Here is a 16,569-nt window from a genome sequence, read left to right as displayed (position 1 = left end):
AATTCAGCCCCGTGGATCTCTGCATTCCGGCTATCGACCCTCAGGCTATTGGAAACAGTTTCCCTTTACTTCATCAAAATCCTTCATGATTTTAAACAGCTCTATCAAATCGCTTCTTAGCCTTTTCTGCTCTAAGGAGAACAACCCCAGCTTCTCCCATCTTTGCACGTAGCTGTAATCCTTCATTCCTGGAACCATTCTAATGAAGCACTCATTCCAAAGCCTTCACATTCTTCCCAAAGTGTAATGCCCAGAATTGAACACAGTACTCCAGCTAGGGCTGAGTCGGTGTTTTATATGAATTTAGTATAACCTCTACTTATAAAATGCAGGGTCCCATCTTTTTATTTACTGCTTTGTTAACCTGTCCTGTTACCTTCAAAGATTTGTGTTCAGTCAATGTGGAAATTCTGTAAGTCAAGCAAGCTGACTTCTTGTACCTTGTCTGAAGATTCCAGAACAGACTAGTGGTAATTCCATTCAGACAATCCCTTCTGAACCTCAGGGATCCATTATATAGAGGTTTCTGGGTAACTTGCACTGGTGGAAAGTGTGAAGCGACCCGGAGTGAAAGTGAATAGGGGCAAAAAGGCGCCTGAAAGGGAAATTTGAAAATTAGTTTGATATTGCTTTGGGTGCTGACAGGGAGCTGCTTTGGACCCCAAATAAATTTTAGGCCTTTCCTGTAGAAATCTAGTGTCCCCCGCCACCCTGCCCCAGGTCATGGGTCCACCATGGGACAAGCAAGCAAGGCAGGTGGCACCTGGGTCATGCAAATATGTGCTCTATTTACATTAGATTGCTCTCAACACTTAAAGAAAGTTTCCTATTAAGTTTGGATCACAATTCAAGCTTGCCACATGCAAAGGGAAAGTCATTTAGTACCTGACAATGAATGAATTGACTTGTAGGCCCCTCAGTAAATGCTTTGTAAGAAATCACATTCACTTTGGGATATCCTTTCTGGAACTGAATAATTCTCCATTCGAAAAGAGTACAGGGTTTTGGATTAATGGAAAACAAAAATATCTACTTCATGGAAGCACATTTACCCAACTGAAACACAACATCAATTCTAATTTCAATCCTGGACAGTTCCTAGCTCTGAGATAACTGAGGTCATAATGTCATTCTTGTTTAATGCCACTCCCACACAGAGTAACACCAACACATAGCTAATATGCAATAGAATTTCATTGGAAATTAAAACGTTAAGGCCAATTTTCTAACTTCACTCTTCTGATGGGGAGCATAGGCTGCTGGGAGCTCATGAACAGAAATGGGATACATAGTTATAAACACCAAGTTCTATTGAAATGTTTTATATTTAAAATTTTCAGGTACGATGATGTCATTGGGAAGATCTCCCTTAATAAGGAATACATTGCCGCTCATTTACGAGGTAAGAAACCTTTTGAGAATTTGAGTTAGTGCAACCAAGTTCTAGTGCTGATGTTCTTTCTTTATATTGCTGAGAAGGAGTGGTATATAACCAATAAAATAAAATGTAGCAAAATGTTCAGAATTTTCATAAACTTAGGATCCAAGAGGGAAAAATAGAAGCTGTACAGGATATTGTCTGAAAGGATGTAATTGAAATGCTTGCAACAGCTTTTGTACGGCCTTGGATTACTTTTGGAAAAGCAAAGAAAGCAATTTATACCTTTAATCTGGCCCAAACCAAAGCCTATACAATACACTTTTCTATTTTTCCTGTTTGCATCTTGTCGTTTGCCCGTGATTATATTGCCAATTCTCATTAGTAAGTAGGGGGAAATGTTTTTAAACCTTAATTACAATAAGATTGCCACTTTAGCAGTGTAGGCAGAATGTGTGGGAAGCTTGAGCTAGCACTTCTGGCAATTAATTTAACAGCTAGAAATGAACTAACGACATAGGAGAGAATCTGCTGCGTGTACATCTTTTCTTTTGATTTTTATTGTTCCTGTTAATTATTGTTACTTTTCCCATAAAAGAAGTGCTGATGATTAAGGTAGCATTTTGAAGGTGGTCTGATTCTGCATCTGAAGGCGGAATCGTCCCAAATCTGCACTAAGTGTGGTAACAGGCGCAAAAAAGACATTTTACCTGCCGGCCGCAATGGCGGGCTTTTGTGTCGTATCGTCCCCTTCCCGGCGCGTCCTGCCTCATTAATAATGCATTCACGGGAAACACGCTGGACCGCTAGTGAACGGGCTTGGATTTGCCTGCCACTCTGTGACCTCAGCACTTCCTCGCTCCGGGTGCCATACTTAAAGCGCCTCAGAGCGCAACCCAACTTCATGTCCACAGATCAGGACTGCTCCAGGTGCCAGATGGCCCCGAAGACGGCAACCCCCAAATTTAGTGATGCCTCTCTGGAGCACCTGCTGGACGCAGTGGAAGGCCGCCACGATGTCCTCTACCCCCATTCTGGCCGCAGGAGGTCCACCAGAGTTACCAGTCTAGCCTGGGAGGTGGCAGCAGCAGCGGTCAGTGCCACTGGAGCACAGAGGAGGTCACCCATCCAGTACAGGAAGAGGATAAATGCTCTCATCCGTTCCGCCAGGGTAAGTCAACCACCACATCACTCTCAGCTCACACACTCACAAACCTGTCACACATCCACAGGGATCTCACACCTCAAGGGACAACACCACTAACTTTCACACACCCTCACATCTCCATCAGGCTCATATCCTCTGGAGCTCGCATCCTCATACCGTCCATGTCTCCGCTCACCACACAAACATTCCACGCAGTGCCATGTGTCCTGCTCACACTCTCTCCATCTGTTTTCATGCAGGAGAAGCTGGCTCACAACAACAGGGAGAAGTCCCAGACCGGGGGGGCTGAGTGGTCCACATTAGGCCCCTCACTCACTTTGAGGAGCGTGCCAACACGCTGACTGGTGAGGGCATGGACCCCTGCCTGCGCTGACAGTGAAGTCAGTGCCGAACTCCCATGTGAGGCCACTATCTCCCCAATCTGAAAATATATTCACTTTCACTGAATAGTGTGTAATGTCTTTCAAATTCATCGATAGGCTTCGCGAATCCTCCCCCTGCATTCCCCACCCCTGCTCCCCAAAGATGAGCAGTTCAGCTGCGCACAGCTGGACCACAAGTGATTCTGGGTGGAGAAGTGTGTGTAGGGCAGGGCCTTGTGCAAGTACTCCCCCATTTATGCGGAGCCTTCATCCATCATACTCATCTCACTGTCCTGAGCATTTTCAACACTGCTTGCTGGGGTCCCCTTTCCATTGTCCATCTGAGCTGACCTGTATCTCTGCCCACCCACTGATCTCACTCCCATGCAGCACCTGTGCCCGTCCAACATGAGGCTCCGCTCACTTTCGATTTGAAAACCATGGTTGTAGTCAAATTTTTTGATCAGCTTCCCTGTCCTGTCCCCTCCCTTAGTCACCCATGTCCTTTCCCCCATCACTGTGGACCCCCCGGCATCACCTTCTACCTCCTCACCATCACCTACCAACACGAACCCTTGTCATTCCAGGATGTCCAGGTGAACATACAGGTTCCCTACCTTCCTGAAAATCCCACACTCATCCACATTGACCTCCCCGATCTCTTCTTTCCCACCTCCAGGGACTGTGTCTGCCTCTGAGTCCCCACCAGCCACCCTCGTGCCCCTTCTACCATTACCGATGCACCCTCACCCTCTCACTCTACCTGCTCCCTCTGCCCTCTCTGACACTCACCATTCCCTCCTGCCATGCCCACCCTCAGTTCACTCCCCAGGAGGCAGTCGTTGACTCCATAGACTCCTCCATTGCACGTTCACCTGGACACCCACCCCTTACTCCCTCCTCCATCCTTACTACCTCCTCCGCCCTTACTCCCTCCTCCCCCGGTTACCTTTCCCTCTCTGAACTCCCTCCTCCCCCGCATACCTCGCCCCCTCCAAACTTCCTCCCTTATACCTACCTCCCCCCTTGGACCTACCTACCCACTTGCAGAATTCCTCCCCATTATATCCTCCTCCCCATACTCCCTGCTCTGCCCTGACACCTTTGACCTCCCATTCCCAACCTCACCCCACGACATCTTCGTTTCCCCCCCTCCCAACCTCACCACCGCAACCACCCCCCCACCCCCCCCCCCCCAACCCCCAACGCCCCCACTGGCACACCTTCCACCACTCACACCCAGACCTTCCTCTCCCTCCACTTTGCCAATCATCTGTAGCAGCCCATGGCCAAGACTGTGATGTTCCAAAGCAGGCCTGTTGTAAGGATGGCCAAGTTGCTGCTATTGTTGATAGAGTTGATCTGCAGACACTTCTTGTGTGGGAACATTCAGTTTATTTACAATATACTCAGCAGCAAATACACATGTGCTTTCAACTCCAACTCTATCTCTACACAGACTGTTGAGGTAGCCCATACTACCCTCCTATTGGTTACTACAGATCCTGTGATCTTTCTTACACATATTATTCTTAAAGGTACATTACACACTAAACCAAACCATAATTACTACATTCCTCCCCTTTTAACTCGGCTATACATATTATATTTGCAAGTACAAATTTTTCAAGACAACATAATATTTACACTGGGTAAGGAATTTACAAGTTCAGTCTTTCAGGTTGTTTCCTGATACATGTGGAATGTCGCAGCTCCACAACTTCAGATTCCTTGCGTGGAACCTCCTTTTCCAGAGTTGCCTGAACATCAGGTGCTTTAGTGGGCACTTGCAGTTCTGTATCCTCAATTCTTACAGGAACATCAGACATGTCAGTCCTGGGTTCAGTATCCTCAACAGGAAATGCAGACCTGGTCCTGGTCACTGGTGGAACCAAATCTTGGTGATTTGTCTCTCTCTTCCTCAAATGGCTGACATGTTTCTAGATGATCCAGCCTTCCACCTCCACGTGGTAAGATAGAGGTCCAGTCACTGCACTTATTTCCCCGAGTAATCACTTTGGTCCTTCCCCGAAGTTTTTCACGTATGCCGGCTCTCCCCTGGTAAATTTCCTCTCAAGACTATGCCAGTTGTGTCTGGTTTTCATCCTCCCCGACTTCTTTCCATCTTCCCCTCTAAATTTGGCGTTATTAAGCTCAATCTCGTCCTGAGATTGCTTTTCAACAATAACTCCGCAGGTGGGACACCTGTTGTAGCATGAGAGGTAGTCCTGTAATGAAAAAGAAAGTACTATCTTGGTTGCTAAGGAATTACCAGTTAGCTTTCTCATGCCTGCTTTGAACGTTTGAACTGCCCTTTTGGCTAGTCCGTTTGAGGAAGGATGGTATGGTGCAGATTTTACATGAGTGATACCATTGAGGTTGAAACTCAGCATTCATAAATGCCATGCCATTATTGGAAATGACTACTTCCGGGAGCCAGTGAGTGGCAAAACATTGAAGTAGTTTCTCAATTGGAGCAAACAATGTCGGTGACTTCATCTCATATACATCCAACCATTTTGAATGGGCATCGACAATAAGCAGAAACATTGTTCCCTGGAAAAAAAACATTGACGTAGTTTCTCAATTGGAGCAAACAATGTCGGTGACTTCATCTCATATACATCCAACCATTTCGAATGGGCATCGACAATAAGCAGAAACATTGTTCCCTGGAAAGGTCCAACATAGTCAATGTGTAACCGCACCTAGAGTCTACCTGGCTACTCCCATGGATGTAATGGAGCTGCCGCTGGCAACTTTTGCGGTTGCTGACATTGCACACAGTGCTATTTCGCATTCCATCCCAGGCCACCATAAATAACTGCGTGCCAAGGTCTTCATTCGGGGAATTCCGAATTAAAAGTGGCTCCCTTCCCTTTAGAAGAACTATCATTTGTGTCCCCCACAATAAGATGCCATCCTGGCTGGTTATTTCATGTCTCCTGTTGAAGTAGGTTTTCATTTCATCAGTTATCAGATACGGGCTCCTGTGACCAACCATGTAATACTTGAGGTAGGACTGGGTCCCGACTTGTCCAGTCTCTGATCTGTTGAGCACATACTGGCGAGGAATCTAAGAAATTTGACAGTAAGACAAGTTCCTGTGGAACTGGGACCTGCTCATCATTTTCTTGTAAAGGCAAATGACCCAGGGCATCGGCGTTTGCGATTTGATTGCCAGGCCTATGTATGAATGTATATTCGTACGCTGCCAGAATTAAAGTCCTATTAGTATTTCTGTATCTTCTTTCTAAGTGCCTTCTTTCGAGCGCAGACTTTAATCTTGGTCTTCTTTTTGACTTCAGTATTGGCCAGACTACTCTTGGATGCAAACTCAACTTGCCTGAGCTCAGCGGCTGAGTCTCCCAAAATTTCTTTTTCTGACTGCTTTTTGGAAATTTCTGAGGTTTTCATTTCCCAGTCCCTTTGGCTTCATTTAGCTAATTCTTCAGCTCTTCTGTCTCTTTTTTATTTTTGTTTGCTGCCTCCTGGAAAATTGAGCATTGTTGTCTTCTCTGCTAACTCATTCTTCAGTTTGTTCAGAGAAGTGCTGAATTCTTCCTGTTTCTCTTCATACTTTTCCAGAGGTACAAACTTTTACCTGAGGGAATCTTGTAGTGTGTGAAGGTCTTTCAGCAGGCTTTCTTTTTCCCTGTGAAGGCTGCTCACCTTGAGTCAAACTCTGTCATCAAACAGGGTCTCCTTGAGTTTCTTCTATTGCTCTTCCAGGTTTTGGCTTAAGACAGCCTGCATTTCTTCAGGTTGTTGGGTGCTTATACAGTCCTTTTTCAAAGCAGGAACACTTCCAGCTTCCTTTTGGAATCTCAGTGGCCAATCAAAATTGATTTCCCTTAGCCAATTTTGCCGTGGAAGGCTTGGTCCTCTGCCTTTCAATACTAACACTTTAGGTTTGCCGATTGGCTCCCATAATGGACAGTTACTCAGCTTATGCTTTTTACTTGAATGTCTTCACCCATATATGTTTTGAGTTTGGCAGCTGTTTCTTCTAAACTTAATTGATATTCACCATTATTCAGATATCTGAAGGTATGTTCTCCAATTACTGTAGTAGGAGCTCCTGTGTCCAGTTCCATTCTAACAGGTTTGCTACTTACTTTCACTGTGACAAATATTGGTTCTGTTTTTCCAACTTTCAGATTGAGCAATGAGTAAATATCTGAATTTGTTGTTTCAGGCTCTTCTACATTGTAGATTTCATTGGGCTTCTTCTTTTGTTTACAAGCCTGCTTGAATCTCTCCTTGCATTGCCTCAATATATGTCCATTTCTGTGACAATAATAGCATTCGATTTTTTTTAACTGCCAATCGCTAAAAGATTATTTCTTTTTCGCTGCTAAGTTATTTTTCTTTATTTTTCGGCTATCGGGGGCTGTTTCTCATGCAAGGCCTTAAAGGTAAGTCCTGGCTTCTGCATGTCACACTTGTCCAGGTGTGTTTTGGGCTGGCGTGCTTGCCGCTGGCACAATGGTAAATTAGGTGTGGGGGGACAATTCCAGTCAGGCCTTATTTTGCACCCCCTTAATGGGATGCAAATTGTGTTCATGCTGGCCTCCAGCGGAATTCGTGTTCCGCCACGGTGGACACCATTGGATGATCCCACTGTGATTTCACTCCAGCGTAAAACCAATTTCTGCTCCTCACCCCAAATTCTCCCCCCTCCCCACCCCCCGCAACCGCCATGAAGCTCATCGCCAACCGGATGATTCCACCCTGAGAATTTTGCTACTTTCTCTCCCTCCTGAACCTAGACTGGTGATTTATCTTAGAGAGGCAGAGGTAGATGGAGTCGAATCAAAGAGAGGCAATGCATGACATTGGGAAAGAAAAGAATTGTGATAAATGTGCTTTCCAGATTTCATGCTTACTCAATCAAGGAAACCAACCCCATCTAGTATATGAAATAGAGGAAAAGTGTAGGAGGTGGAAGCAGAGGAAAGGAGTTCGACAAACAATGAAGCCATCACATTTCGTAAGGCCCTATTGAAATATTAATCCTTAAAGAGGATCAAATGAATATGGAAGAATATATTGTCTGAGAGCAGATTATTCATCATGAATTTCTCTACTCAACATTGGAAAAAGATTTACTGCCCAGGTACAGTAATTTTGCACAAGAAGTGAAAATCCTAATCTTTGAAGGAATCTGAGTGATAACAATTCACTTGTCCTATTTGCTATCTAACCATGATGAATTGTGTGTTTTAAAGCAGATTGGGAGTTATACAGAGTGAGCGATGTACAGAGAAAGAGAGAGAGGCTGTGTAAGGAAAGCATAGTGGGAGATGTAGGAAAGTGAGAGAGATCCGGGAGAAGAAAATACTTGCAGGAAGAGGAAAAATTACAGAAAGATACTGAGGTATATTGAAATTGTGTGAGAGTAATGCAATTGTTCCACCTTAGGGAAACAATGTGTCAAAATATGACAACCGAAATGATCCAGTGGCAACATCAAAGAGCTAACACCTTACAAAAGCAAAGCACTGCGAACACTGGAAATGTGAAATAAAAACAGAAAGTGCTGGAAATAGCCAGCAGGTCTGGCAGCTTCCAAGGAGAAAGAAACCGAGTTAATGTTTCAGGTCAATGACCTGTCATCAGAACCCATCAGAACTAACACCTTGGCCTGCATTTTACGGGAGGTTGAGAATTGCTCCCCTCCCTGAAGTAAAGTTGGCCGGAAACCAACTCCCTCCTTGCCAACCTGCCCAGCAGGAGAGTGGGACTTCCACCCCTCACTAAGGAGGAAGCCCTGCCCTCGGGAGCTGCCGGCCAATCAAATTGGCTGGCAGCTCCATCAGTCCCAGCAGTGCCAGAACTAAGTAGTGGGTGTTGCTGGGTCTGCAGGAAGAAGGCTCGTGCAAGATGATGGCTGCCCTGGGAAGGTAAGGCTTGGTGTTTTAGGGCAGGGAGGGATTCCAGAGCCCCATAGAGGGGTAGAGGGAGGTGTGGGGTGCTGGCTTCTGTTGGGCAGGTGGCGCCGAAGGAGGGGTGTGTGATATCTTGGGGATAGTGCCCCTGATGCACGCAGGGCACCCCCTGAAGGTTGTGTCCCCTGCATCCTTCCCATTATTTCTCATCTAGGCCTTTAAAAATGCCCTGTCAGCCCTGCCCAACTGCCCAACCATGTTATGGTGTGGTCAGCGTATTATTCAGATCAGTAGGCTTGATAACAAACCTAAATGACCCTTAATTTTTATTTACATATGGTGTGCAGGCTGCCAATTTTGGTGCCCGCCCACCTAGCATATTATGGGGGTGAGCTCATGCATGGGTGGATAGGTGGTGCATTTGCCTATTTTACCTATTTTAACCTATTTTATGTGCCTCACCCCCTCCAGCCAAAAACATGCCCAATGGGGGTACGTAAAATCCAGCCCCTTGTTGTGAGTGTTAAGGTTCTTTAAGAGGAATATAAAACTGACATTTTCTCTTACACATGTTATGGGAAATGAATGAGTTTAATATTTTAGAGTTGGTTTGACTTTATAATCTGTTTAAAAATTAGAAAGAAATTGGAACCAAATTCATCATAGCTGTAGGAGGAAGTTGAATTATTGAAGCAATGATGTGATTTGTTAATAGTCATTAGTGTAAAGTTTGCTGCATTAAGATCCCATTAACAACTCTTGGCTAATCAGAAATATGGATGAAGAATGATGATGCTGGATATGTGGCTGCAATATGCACATAGGGCTTTTACAGCCAGAGATGGATGGATGCTCCTGTTGCAAAGTGGCAATTTCATTTTAAAATATCAAGTATATTGATAACATAGGCCTTACAAGTTAAGCACACAGGGTGACAAGGTCTTTGAATAGAAAGTAGAGTGTGAATTACGTAAGTGCTTTCTTATTATTCTATTCCAATCTTTATCTGCAGGTTATTTTTACTGCATTTTATTTAAACTGTTCTATTTTCAAAAATGTTTTTTGCGTTGGGTTTTGGCCCAGCCCTTTTTTGAGACTATGGATTTATCTCACCGTGTGTTATTTGGTGGAAGAGGAGAAAAGGGTTAACCAGTGGGTGCCAGGCAGGTGAGATGGTACCAGGAGAGTACAGTGTCCACCTGCTTTTGTCCTCCAACCCACATGTACAGGCAATGGTCCACTTATCTTTGATTTGTCCAAGGAACTGTGTCTGCATCGACGAAGTTTGTAATCTACCTTGCAGTCAAGCTGCCAGTGCCTGAGGTGTTCACTTCAACCTTCAACTTTTGTACCACAGGTTCTTCATGAGCAACCACAGGGACAGCAGCAATATGAGTCAATAGGCAGTACATACAGAGAACAGATGGATGTCTGGTGTCTCACTTGGTACTGTATGTATCAGTTTCCCTATGGAGAACCTTTCAAATGCCAGAAATTCTCTGGTGATACTGTGGAACCCCGTGACTCTACATATTCCAATACACACTAACTTGGTGAATAACAAGTGGTGTCACTCCACCAAGGTACAAGTCACATGTGACAGTCAACCCAGGATTGTATGATTTGGGTTCCAAAATGGCCCAGCTCTGCCACTCCTGCAGCTGCACAAGTGCCCCCCGTCCTCTCTTGAGAATATGTATACTTAACAGAGTGGGGGAATGGGAGATGATGGAGGGGATGTTGACAATCTGAGAGACAGCACCATCAGTTGTGCACGTTTCTCCCATGCCTGCTATCGGGCACATTCTCACCATGCCCAGCAAATCTGCGTGACAGCGCACCTAACGGCAGTGATGAGATTATTGAGACCCCAGTCAACAACTTTCACCATACAAACCCCAAACCTGTCCAAGGTCGAGGAGAGAACCTATTGCATTTGGGAACCCATGGACTCTATTGCAGTTGTCTGAGCAGTTATTGAAAATGCTGCAACAGTCCTTAGGGCTGAGGTGTGGCAACTCAGATGTCATTGGAGTTTTAAAAAAAAATTATGATCGGTTTATTGAAAAATCATAGCGGAACATGCCAAATTGTGATGATGAAACAAATAGAACAAGTAATCATAATTCATGACATAGTTATAAAAAATCAGTAAAATGAAAAAATGTATAAAATAATAAAAGGATTACACAATTAATTATCATTCCAGCACATGCATAATTACAATATGTTGCAAAATACAGGTCTCCTTAATCTATAGAATAGAAATGAAAGGTCTATGCATGCTTCATTCTGTATTAAAGTCCATGGATCATATGTTATCAGGTTGAGTTCATTAAATTACCTATCATTTTCATGCTATCTATGAGTTTTATAAAGTATGGAATTGGGCTATCTTATCATCTATTTGTTCCAGAGCTTATTTTCTCTTTCATTCTATTGCATGTGTACTTTCATATGGTTTGGCAAGAGCTTGTTCACATGCTCTTGGGTAAGTCCAGCATTCCAGACAGGCACTGCATATTCAACAGTGTGTCTTACATAATTATTAAACACAGTGAATAGGTCACGATTGAGATACTTATAGTGCGTTGCACTTTTGGAAGTTCAATATCACTCTTGTGCTGTTGCCCATCCACTCAACAAAGTGGATCCCTTTGCATGTGAGATGAGTCACCTTGATTACAACACTCCAAGAGGGTCAGTCATCCACATATAGCGATGAATAGGCATGATGGTATCCTTGCAGGCATTGCTTATGATGGCTAAAAATGTAATAGTGTCTAATTTGGTTCCTTGTGGGACCACAACATGTAGTGTTATCCAGCTGGACACAACATCATGCATTGCAATGCTGTGCCTCTATCCATGAACAAAGCTCAGGTGTAAGTAATAGACTCTTCCACAATTGCTATCATATATTGAAGGCTGCTTTGCACAGTTCCCAATGACTGCACCAACCATTGATGCTGAGAAAACATCAGCTGAGGTCCAGACCGCAGGCATCATTGGCTGAGGATGACTGTGAGCTGGCCCTGTACATAGCAGAAACATGCTGCTCCTCTGCTAGCACCAACCGCTCTTACCCACTGACGCTCTGTACATTACCCAATGTGTCCTTCTGATCCTCAGTGATGAGGTCCTTATGGGTGGAGGGACCAGGGCTGACACTTTGGAGGATTATAGAGTTAGTGATGTTACAGGTTCTGCCTTGTTCAGTGTAGCTGATTTTACTTCTGGCACATCGAGACACAGAGAATAACAATACATGTCCCAGTGCTGTCCTTATGAGAACTTCTCATAAATAGCTTTCAGCAGAGTGAGAGACATGGTATTGCACTTCAGGATGTGCTTTAATTTTAGGGAATGAGTGGGTGAACAGGAATAGAAGACAGAAAAGGAAAATCCTATTACAAACCTCAAGCTGCGGAGATATTTCCTACATTCACATCCTCTGCCCCTCAGTGATATCTCAGTCCAGAAACTGCAGGGCTGCCAGCTCAGAGACAGTAATTTTGGGGTTTATCCTCCTTTTCTTTTAATATGCGTCTCCTGGTGCAAGCAGAGTAGGAGGTGACAAAATCAAATTTTAAGAAGGACAGAGTGATTCCCCTGTGTCATTGTGCAGCTCACATGCATCATGCAGCTACATTACATGGAAGGATTTACTCATGGGAAAAGCATTGAAGAATTTGAGTGAAGGAACACTCACTCCTTTGTGGAGGAGTTTACTTCCATTGGTGATGCCAATGCATATTGGACTTATGGACTGTATTCAAAAAGGAGCTGGGGAATACTCCTGGTGTACTGGCCAATATTTACCTTGCAACCAGCTTCACTAAAACTGATGATTTATTCGTAACAACATTGCTGTTTGTGGGACCTTGCTATGCTCAAGTTGGCTGCCATGTTTCCACCACATTACAACTGTAATTACGGGCGGGATCTTCTGTGAAGTCTCAGTTCGGTTGCGGACTCGAATTTGTGAGTGATTCCCACTGGGGGGGCAGGACGGCTGAACACGCGCCATCTTGCACCCTTGGCGGAGATGGGCAGGAAGTTGCCCTACCTGCGTTACCTCATGGGCTTCAAGGTCTGGGCGCCATATTTAAAGTGCACCCGGACAACCTCCTTCCCCTCCCCCTTTAGCCTGCCTCCCAAGCCCAGCCTCCGCTCCACCCTTTCCACCTTACCCCACACCCTCTCCCAGCCTTTGCACAGCTTGTGCTACTGGCACCTGATATGAGTGAAGTTATGAGCAGCCCTCAAGAAGGCGGGAGCAGTGTCTACTGACCTCAAAGTCGTGGAAGCAATGAATCTCTCCAGGTGCGTGCCACTTGTATACCGTTGTAAAACTGAATGTTCTAATTTCCTGCTGGCAGGGAGCTTAAGTTGAAGGTGGAACTTAATTCAGACAAGTTGTCCTTTTTAATGAGCATGCACGACATGCTAATACATGCAAAAGGGTTTCCTGACATTGTTCGCCAGGAAACTCAACCCGTCTTTAAAGTCCCGAGAATAGAATTCCAATAGTTCATCTGATTTTTGGCCTCAGGCCTAATTAAGTTCCCCCGCCCACTGCGCTTCCTGCTGCTGCCGGGAGTGGAAGATTCCAACTTACATTTCCCGTAAACGTTTTGAGAGGCCCTGAGGTTTGATAGGTGCTCTAGAAATGCACCTTTCTTTCTTTTCTTTGATATAAATTCAATGATGAGCAAGAAGAGATTTTGCTATTTTAAGGTAAAGTTTTGCTGGATGATACTTAAAGGAGGTGGGCAGTTCTATTAAAGGCAAAATTCATTGCTATCAGATTGACCAAAAAACTAAGTTTCTTTAGGCCAATTTTCTGGGATTGATTCCACACCCAACCATAATCTGTGCTATTGGCCCAGTTACTTACTCTTCCTTCATTGTCTAATATGCTCTAATACAGTTACTTTACTCTTAATTGTCTCTGATGTTTTTAGATGATATACTCTTTATAGAACAATTGGCAAGACCATATACATATTTCTCATCACATTTTGGCTCCTTTTCAAATAATAGCCAGGGCTCCCTCTTGTAGACATCATTCACAGAGGCATTGCTTATTTTTTTAACTTCATCTTTTATATATCACCACGGAAATAACTGTAGTCAGATCTTAATTACAAATAAGTTATTGAGCAATGTTGGCTGCTACCAAGTGGTAGTGTTGGCATTGATGTTACAGGTTCTGCCTTGTTCAGTGTAGCTGATTTTACTTCTGGCACATCGAGACACAGAGAATAACAATACATGTCCCAGTGCTGTCCTTATGAGAACTTCTCATAAATAGCTTTCAGCAGAGTGAGAGACATGGTATTGCACTTCAGGATGTGCTTTAATTTTAGGGAATGAGTGGGTGAACAGGAATAGAAGACAGAAAAGGAAAATCCTATTACAAACCTCAAGCTGCGGAGATATTTCCTACATTCACATCCTCTGCCCCTCAGTGATATCTCAGTCCAGAAACTGCAGGGCTGCCAGCTCAGAGACAGTAATTTTGGGGTTTATCCTCCTTTTCTTTTAATATGCGTCTCCTGGTGCAAGCAGAGTAGGAGGTGACAAAATCAAATTTTAAGAAGGACAGAGTGATTCCCCTGTGTCATTGTGCAGCTCACATGCATCATGCAGCTACATTACATGGAAGGATTTACTCATGGGAAAAGCATTGAAGAATTTGAGTGAAGGAACACTCACTCCTTTGTGGAGGAGTTTACTTCCATTGGTGATGCCAATGCATATTGGACTTATGGACTGTATTCAAAAAGGAGCTGGGGAATACTCCTGGTGTACTGGCCAATATTTACCTTGCAACCAGCTTCACTAAAACTGATGATTTATTCGTAACAACATTGCTGTTTGTGGGACCTTGCTATGCTCAAGTTGGCTGCCATGTTTCCACCACATTACAACTGTAATTACGGGCGGGATCTTCTGTGAAGTCTCAGTTCGGTTGCGGACTCGAATTTGTGAGTGATTCCCACTGGGGGGGCAGGACGGCTGAACACGCGCCATCTTGCACCCTTGGCGGAGATGGGCAGGAAGTTGCCCTACCTGCGTTACCTCATGGGCTTCAAGGTCTGGGCGCCATATTTAAAGTGCACCCGGACAACCTCCTTCCCCTCCCCCTTTAGCCTGCCTCCCAAGCCCAGCCTCCGCTCCACCCTTTCCACCTTACCCCACACCCTCTCCCAGCCTTTGCACAGCTTGTGCTACTGGCACCTGATATGAGTGAAGTTATGAGCAGCCCTCAAGAAGGCGGGAGCAGTGTCTACTGACCTCAAAGTCGTGGAAGCAATGAATCTCTCCAGGTGCGTGCCACTTGTATACCGTTGTAAAACTGAATGTTCTAATTTCCTGCTGGCAGGGAGCTTAAGTTGAAGGTGGAACTTAATTCAGACAAGTTGTCCTTTTTAATGAGCATGCACGACATGCTAATACATGCAAAAGGGTTTCCTGACATTGTTCGCCAGGAAACTCAACCCGTCTTTAAAGTCCCGAGAATAGAATTCCAATAGTTCATCTGATTTTTGGCCTCAGGCCTAATTAAGTTCCCCCGCCCACTGCGCTTCCTGCTGCTGCCGGGACTGGAAGATTCCAACTTACATTTCCCGTAAACGTTTTGAGAGGCCCTGAGGTTTGATAGGTGCTCTAGAAATGCACCTTTCTTTCTTTTCTTTGATATAAATTCAATGATGAGCAAGAAGAGATTTTGCTATTTTAAGGTAAAGTTTTGCTGGATGATACTTAAAGGAGGTGGGCAGTTCTATTAAAGGCAAAATTCATTGCTATCAGATTGACCAAAAAACTAAGTTTCTTTAGGCCAATTTTCTGGGATTGATTCCACACCCAACCATAATCTGTGCTATTGGCCCAGTTACTTACTCTTCCTTCATTGTCTAATATGCTCTAATACAGTTACTTTACTCTTAATTGTCTCTGATGTTTTTAGATGATATACTCTTTATAGAACAATTGGCAAGACCATATACATATTTCTCATCACATTTTGGCTCCTTTTCAAATAATAGCCAGGGCTCCCTCTTGTAGACATCATTCACAGAGGCATTGCTTATTTTTTTAACTTCATCTTTTATATATCACCACGGAAATAACTGTAGTCAGATCTTAATTACAAATAAGTTATTGAGCAATGTTGGCTGCTACCAAGTGGTAGTGTTGGCATTGATGTAGCAGCTGACAAGTGAAGCAATATACAATGTTAGATGAAACAATACCTTTATGGGAAGTTACCCTGAATAACCCACGATTCAAATTTGTGGTTCTGTGAATGTGCTTTTAGACTCATTTAAAATTTTAATTTTCATGGCATAACTGATCATCTTACTATGATTTTTACAATTGATTATGTAATCAACCTTTGATGGAGTACAGTACTGTACAGACCAATACTGTGATATGAATAGGCTCAATGAATAATCATTTTTACTAGCAAAAGTACATTGTAAAAGGGTTACTATTCATGTTTGCACTTTTATGGCAATCATGGTGCTGAGTTTGAGCTTGCCGAGTTTAATTGTAGCATGAGTGCTATCATTAATTGGTAGTAAAACTCCTAAAATATTAGAATGGCCATGTAATAAATTCTAACATTCAGACTGTTAAGAAGTTTGTCTGAAATTGCTCTGCTAATTTACTACAGTTACTAACCCATTTGAAATAAATGGGGTAAACCCTCTGATAATAGCGACAGAGAATTTCAGATGAATACATTAAGTATTTGCC

General features: G+C 43.9%; 1 protein-coding gene across 1 annotated transcript in view; it reads left to right on the top strand.

Moving 5' to 3' along the window:
• Window positions 1-16,569, top strand: part of LOC121286019 (rasGAP-activating-like protein 1) — a 299,053-nt gene that overhangs the window by 46,354 nt on the left and 236,130 nt on the right. The window contains exon 4 of the mRNA XM_041203040.1: window positions 1,341-1,402. Coding sequence (XP_041058974.1) covers window positions 1,341-1,402 — 62 coding nt within the window. The remainder of the gene's footprint in view (window positions 1-1,340; window positions 1,403-16,569) is intronic.

The sequence above is a fragment of the Carcharodon carcharias genome, chromosome 13 (assembly GCF_017639515.1).
Source record: "Carcharodon carcharias isolate sCarCar2 chromosome 13, sCarCar2.pri, whole genome shotgun sequence".
Lineage (NCBI taxonomy): Eukaryota > Metazoa > Chordata > Chondrichthyes > Lamniformes > Lamnidae > Carcharodon > Carcharodon carcharias.
This window is presented reverse-complemented; position numbering and strand designations above follow the sequence as displayed.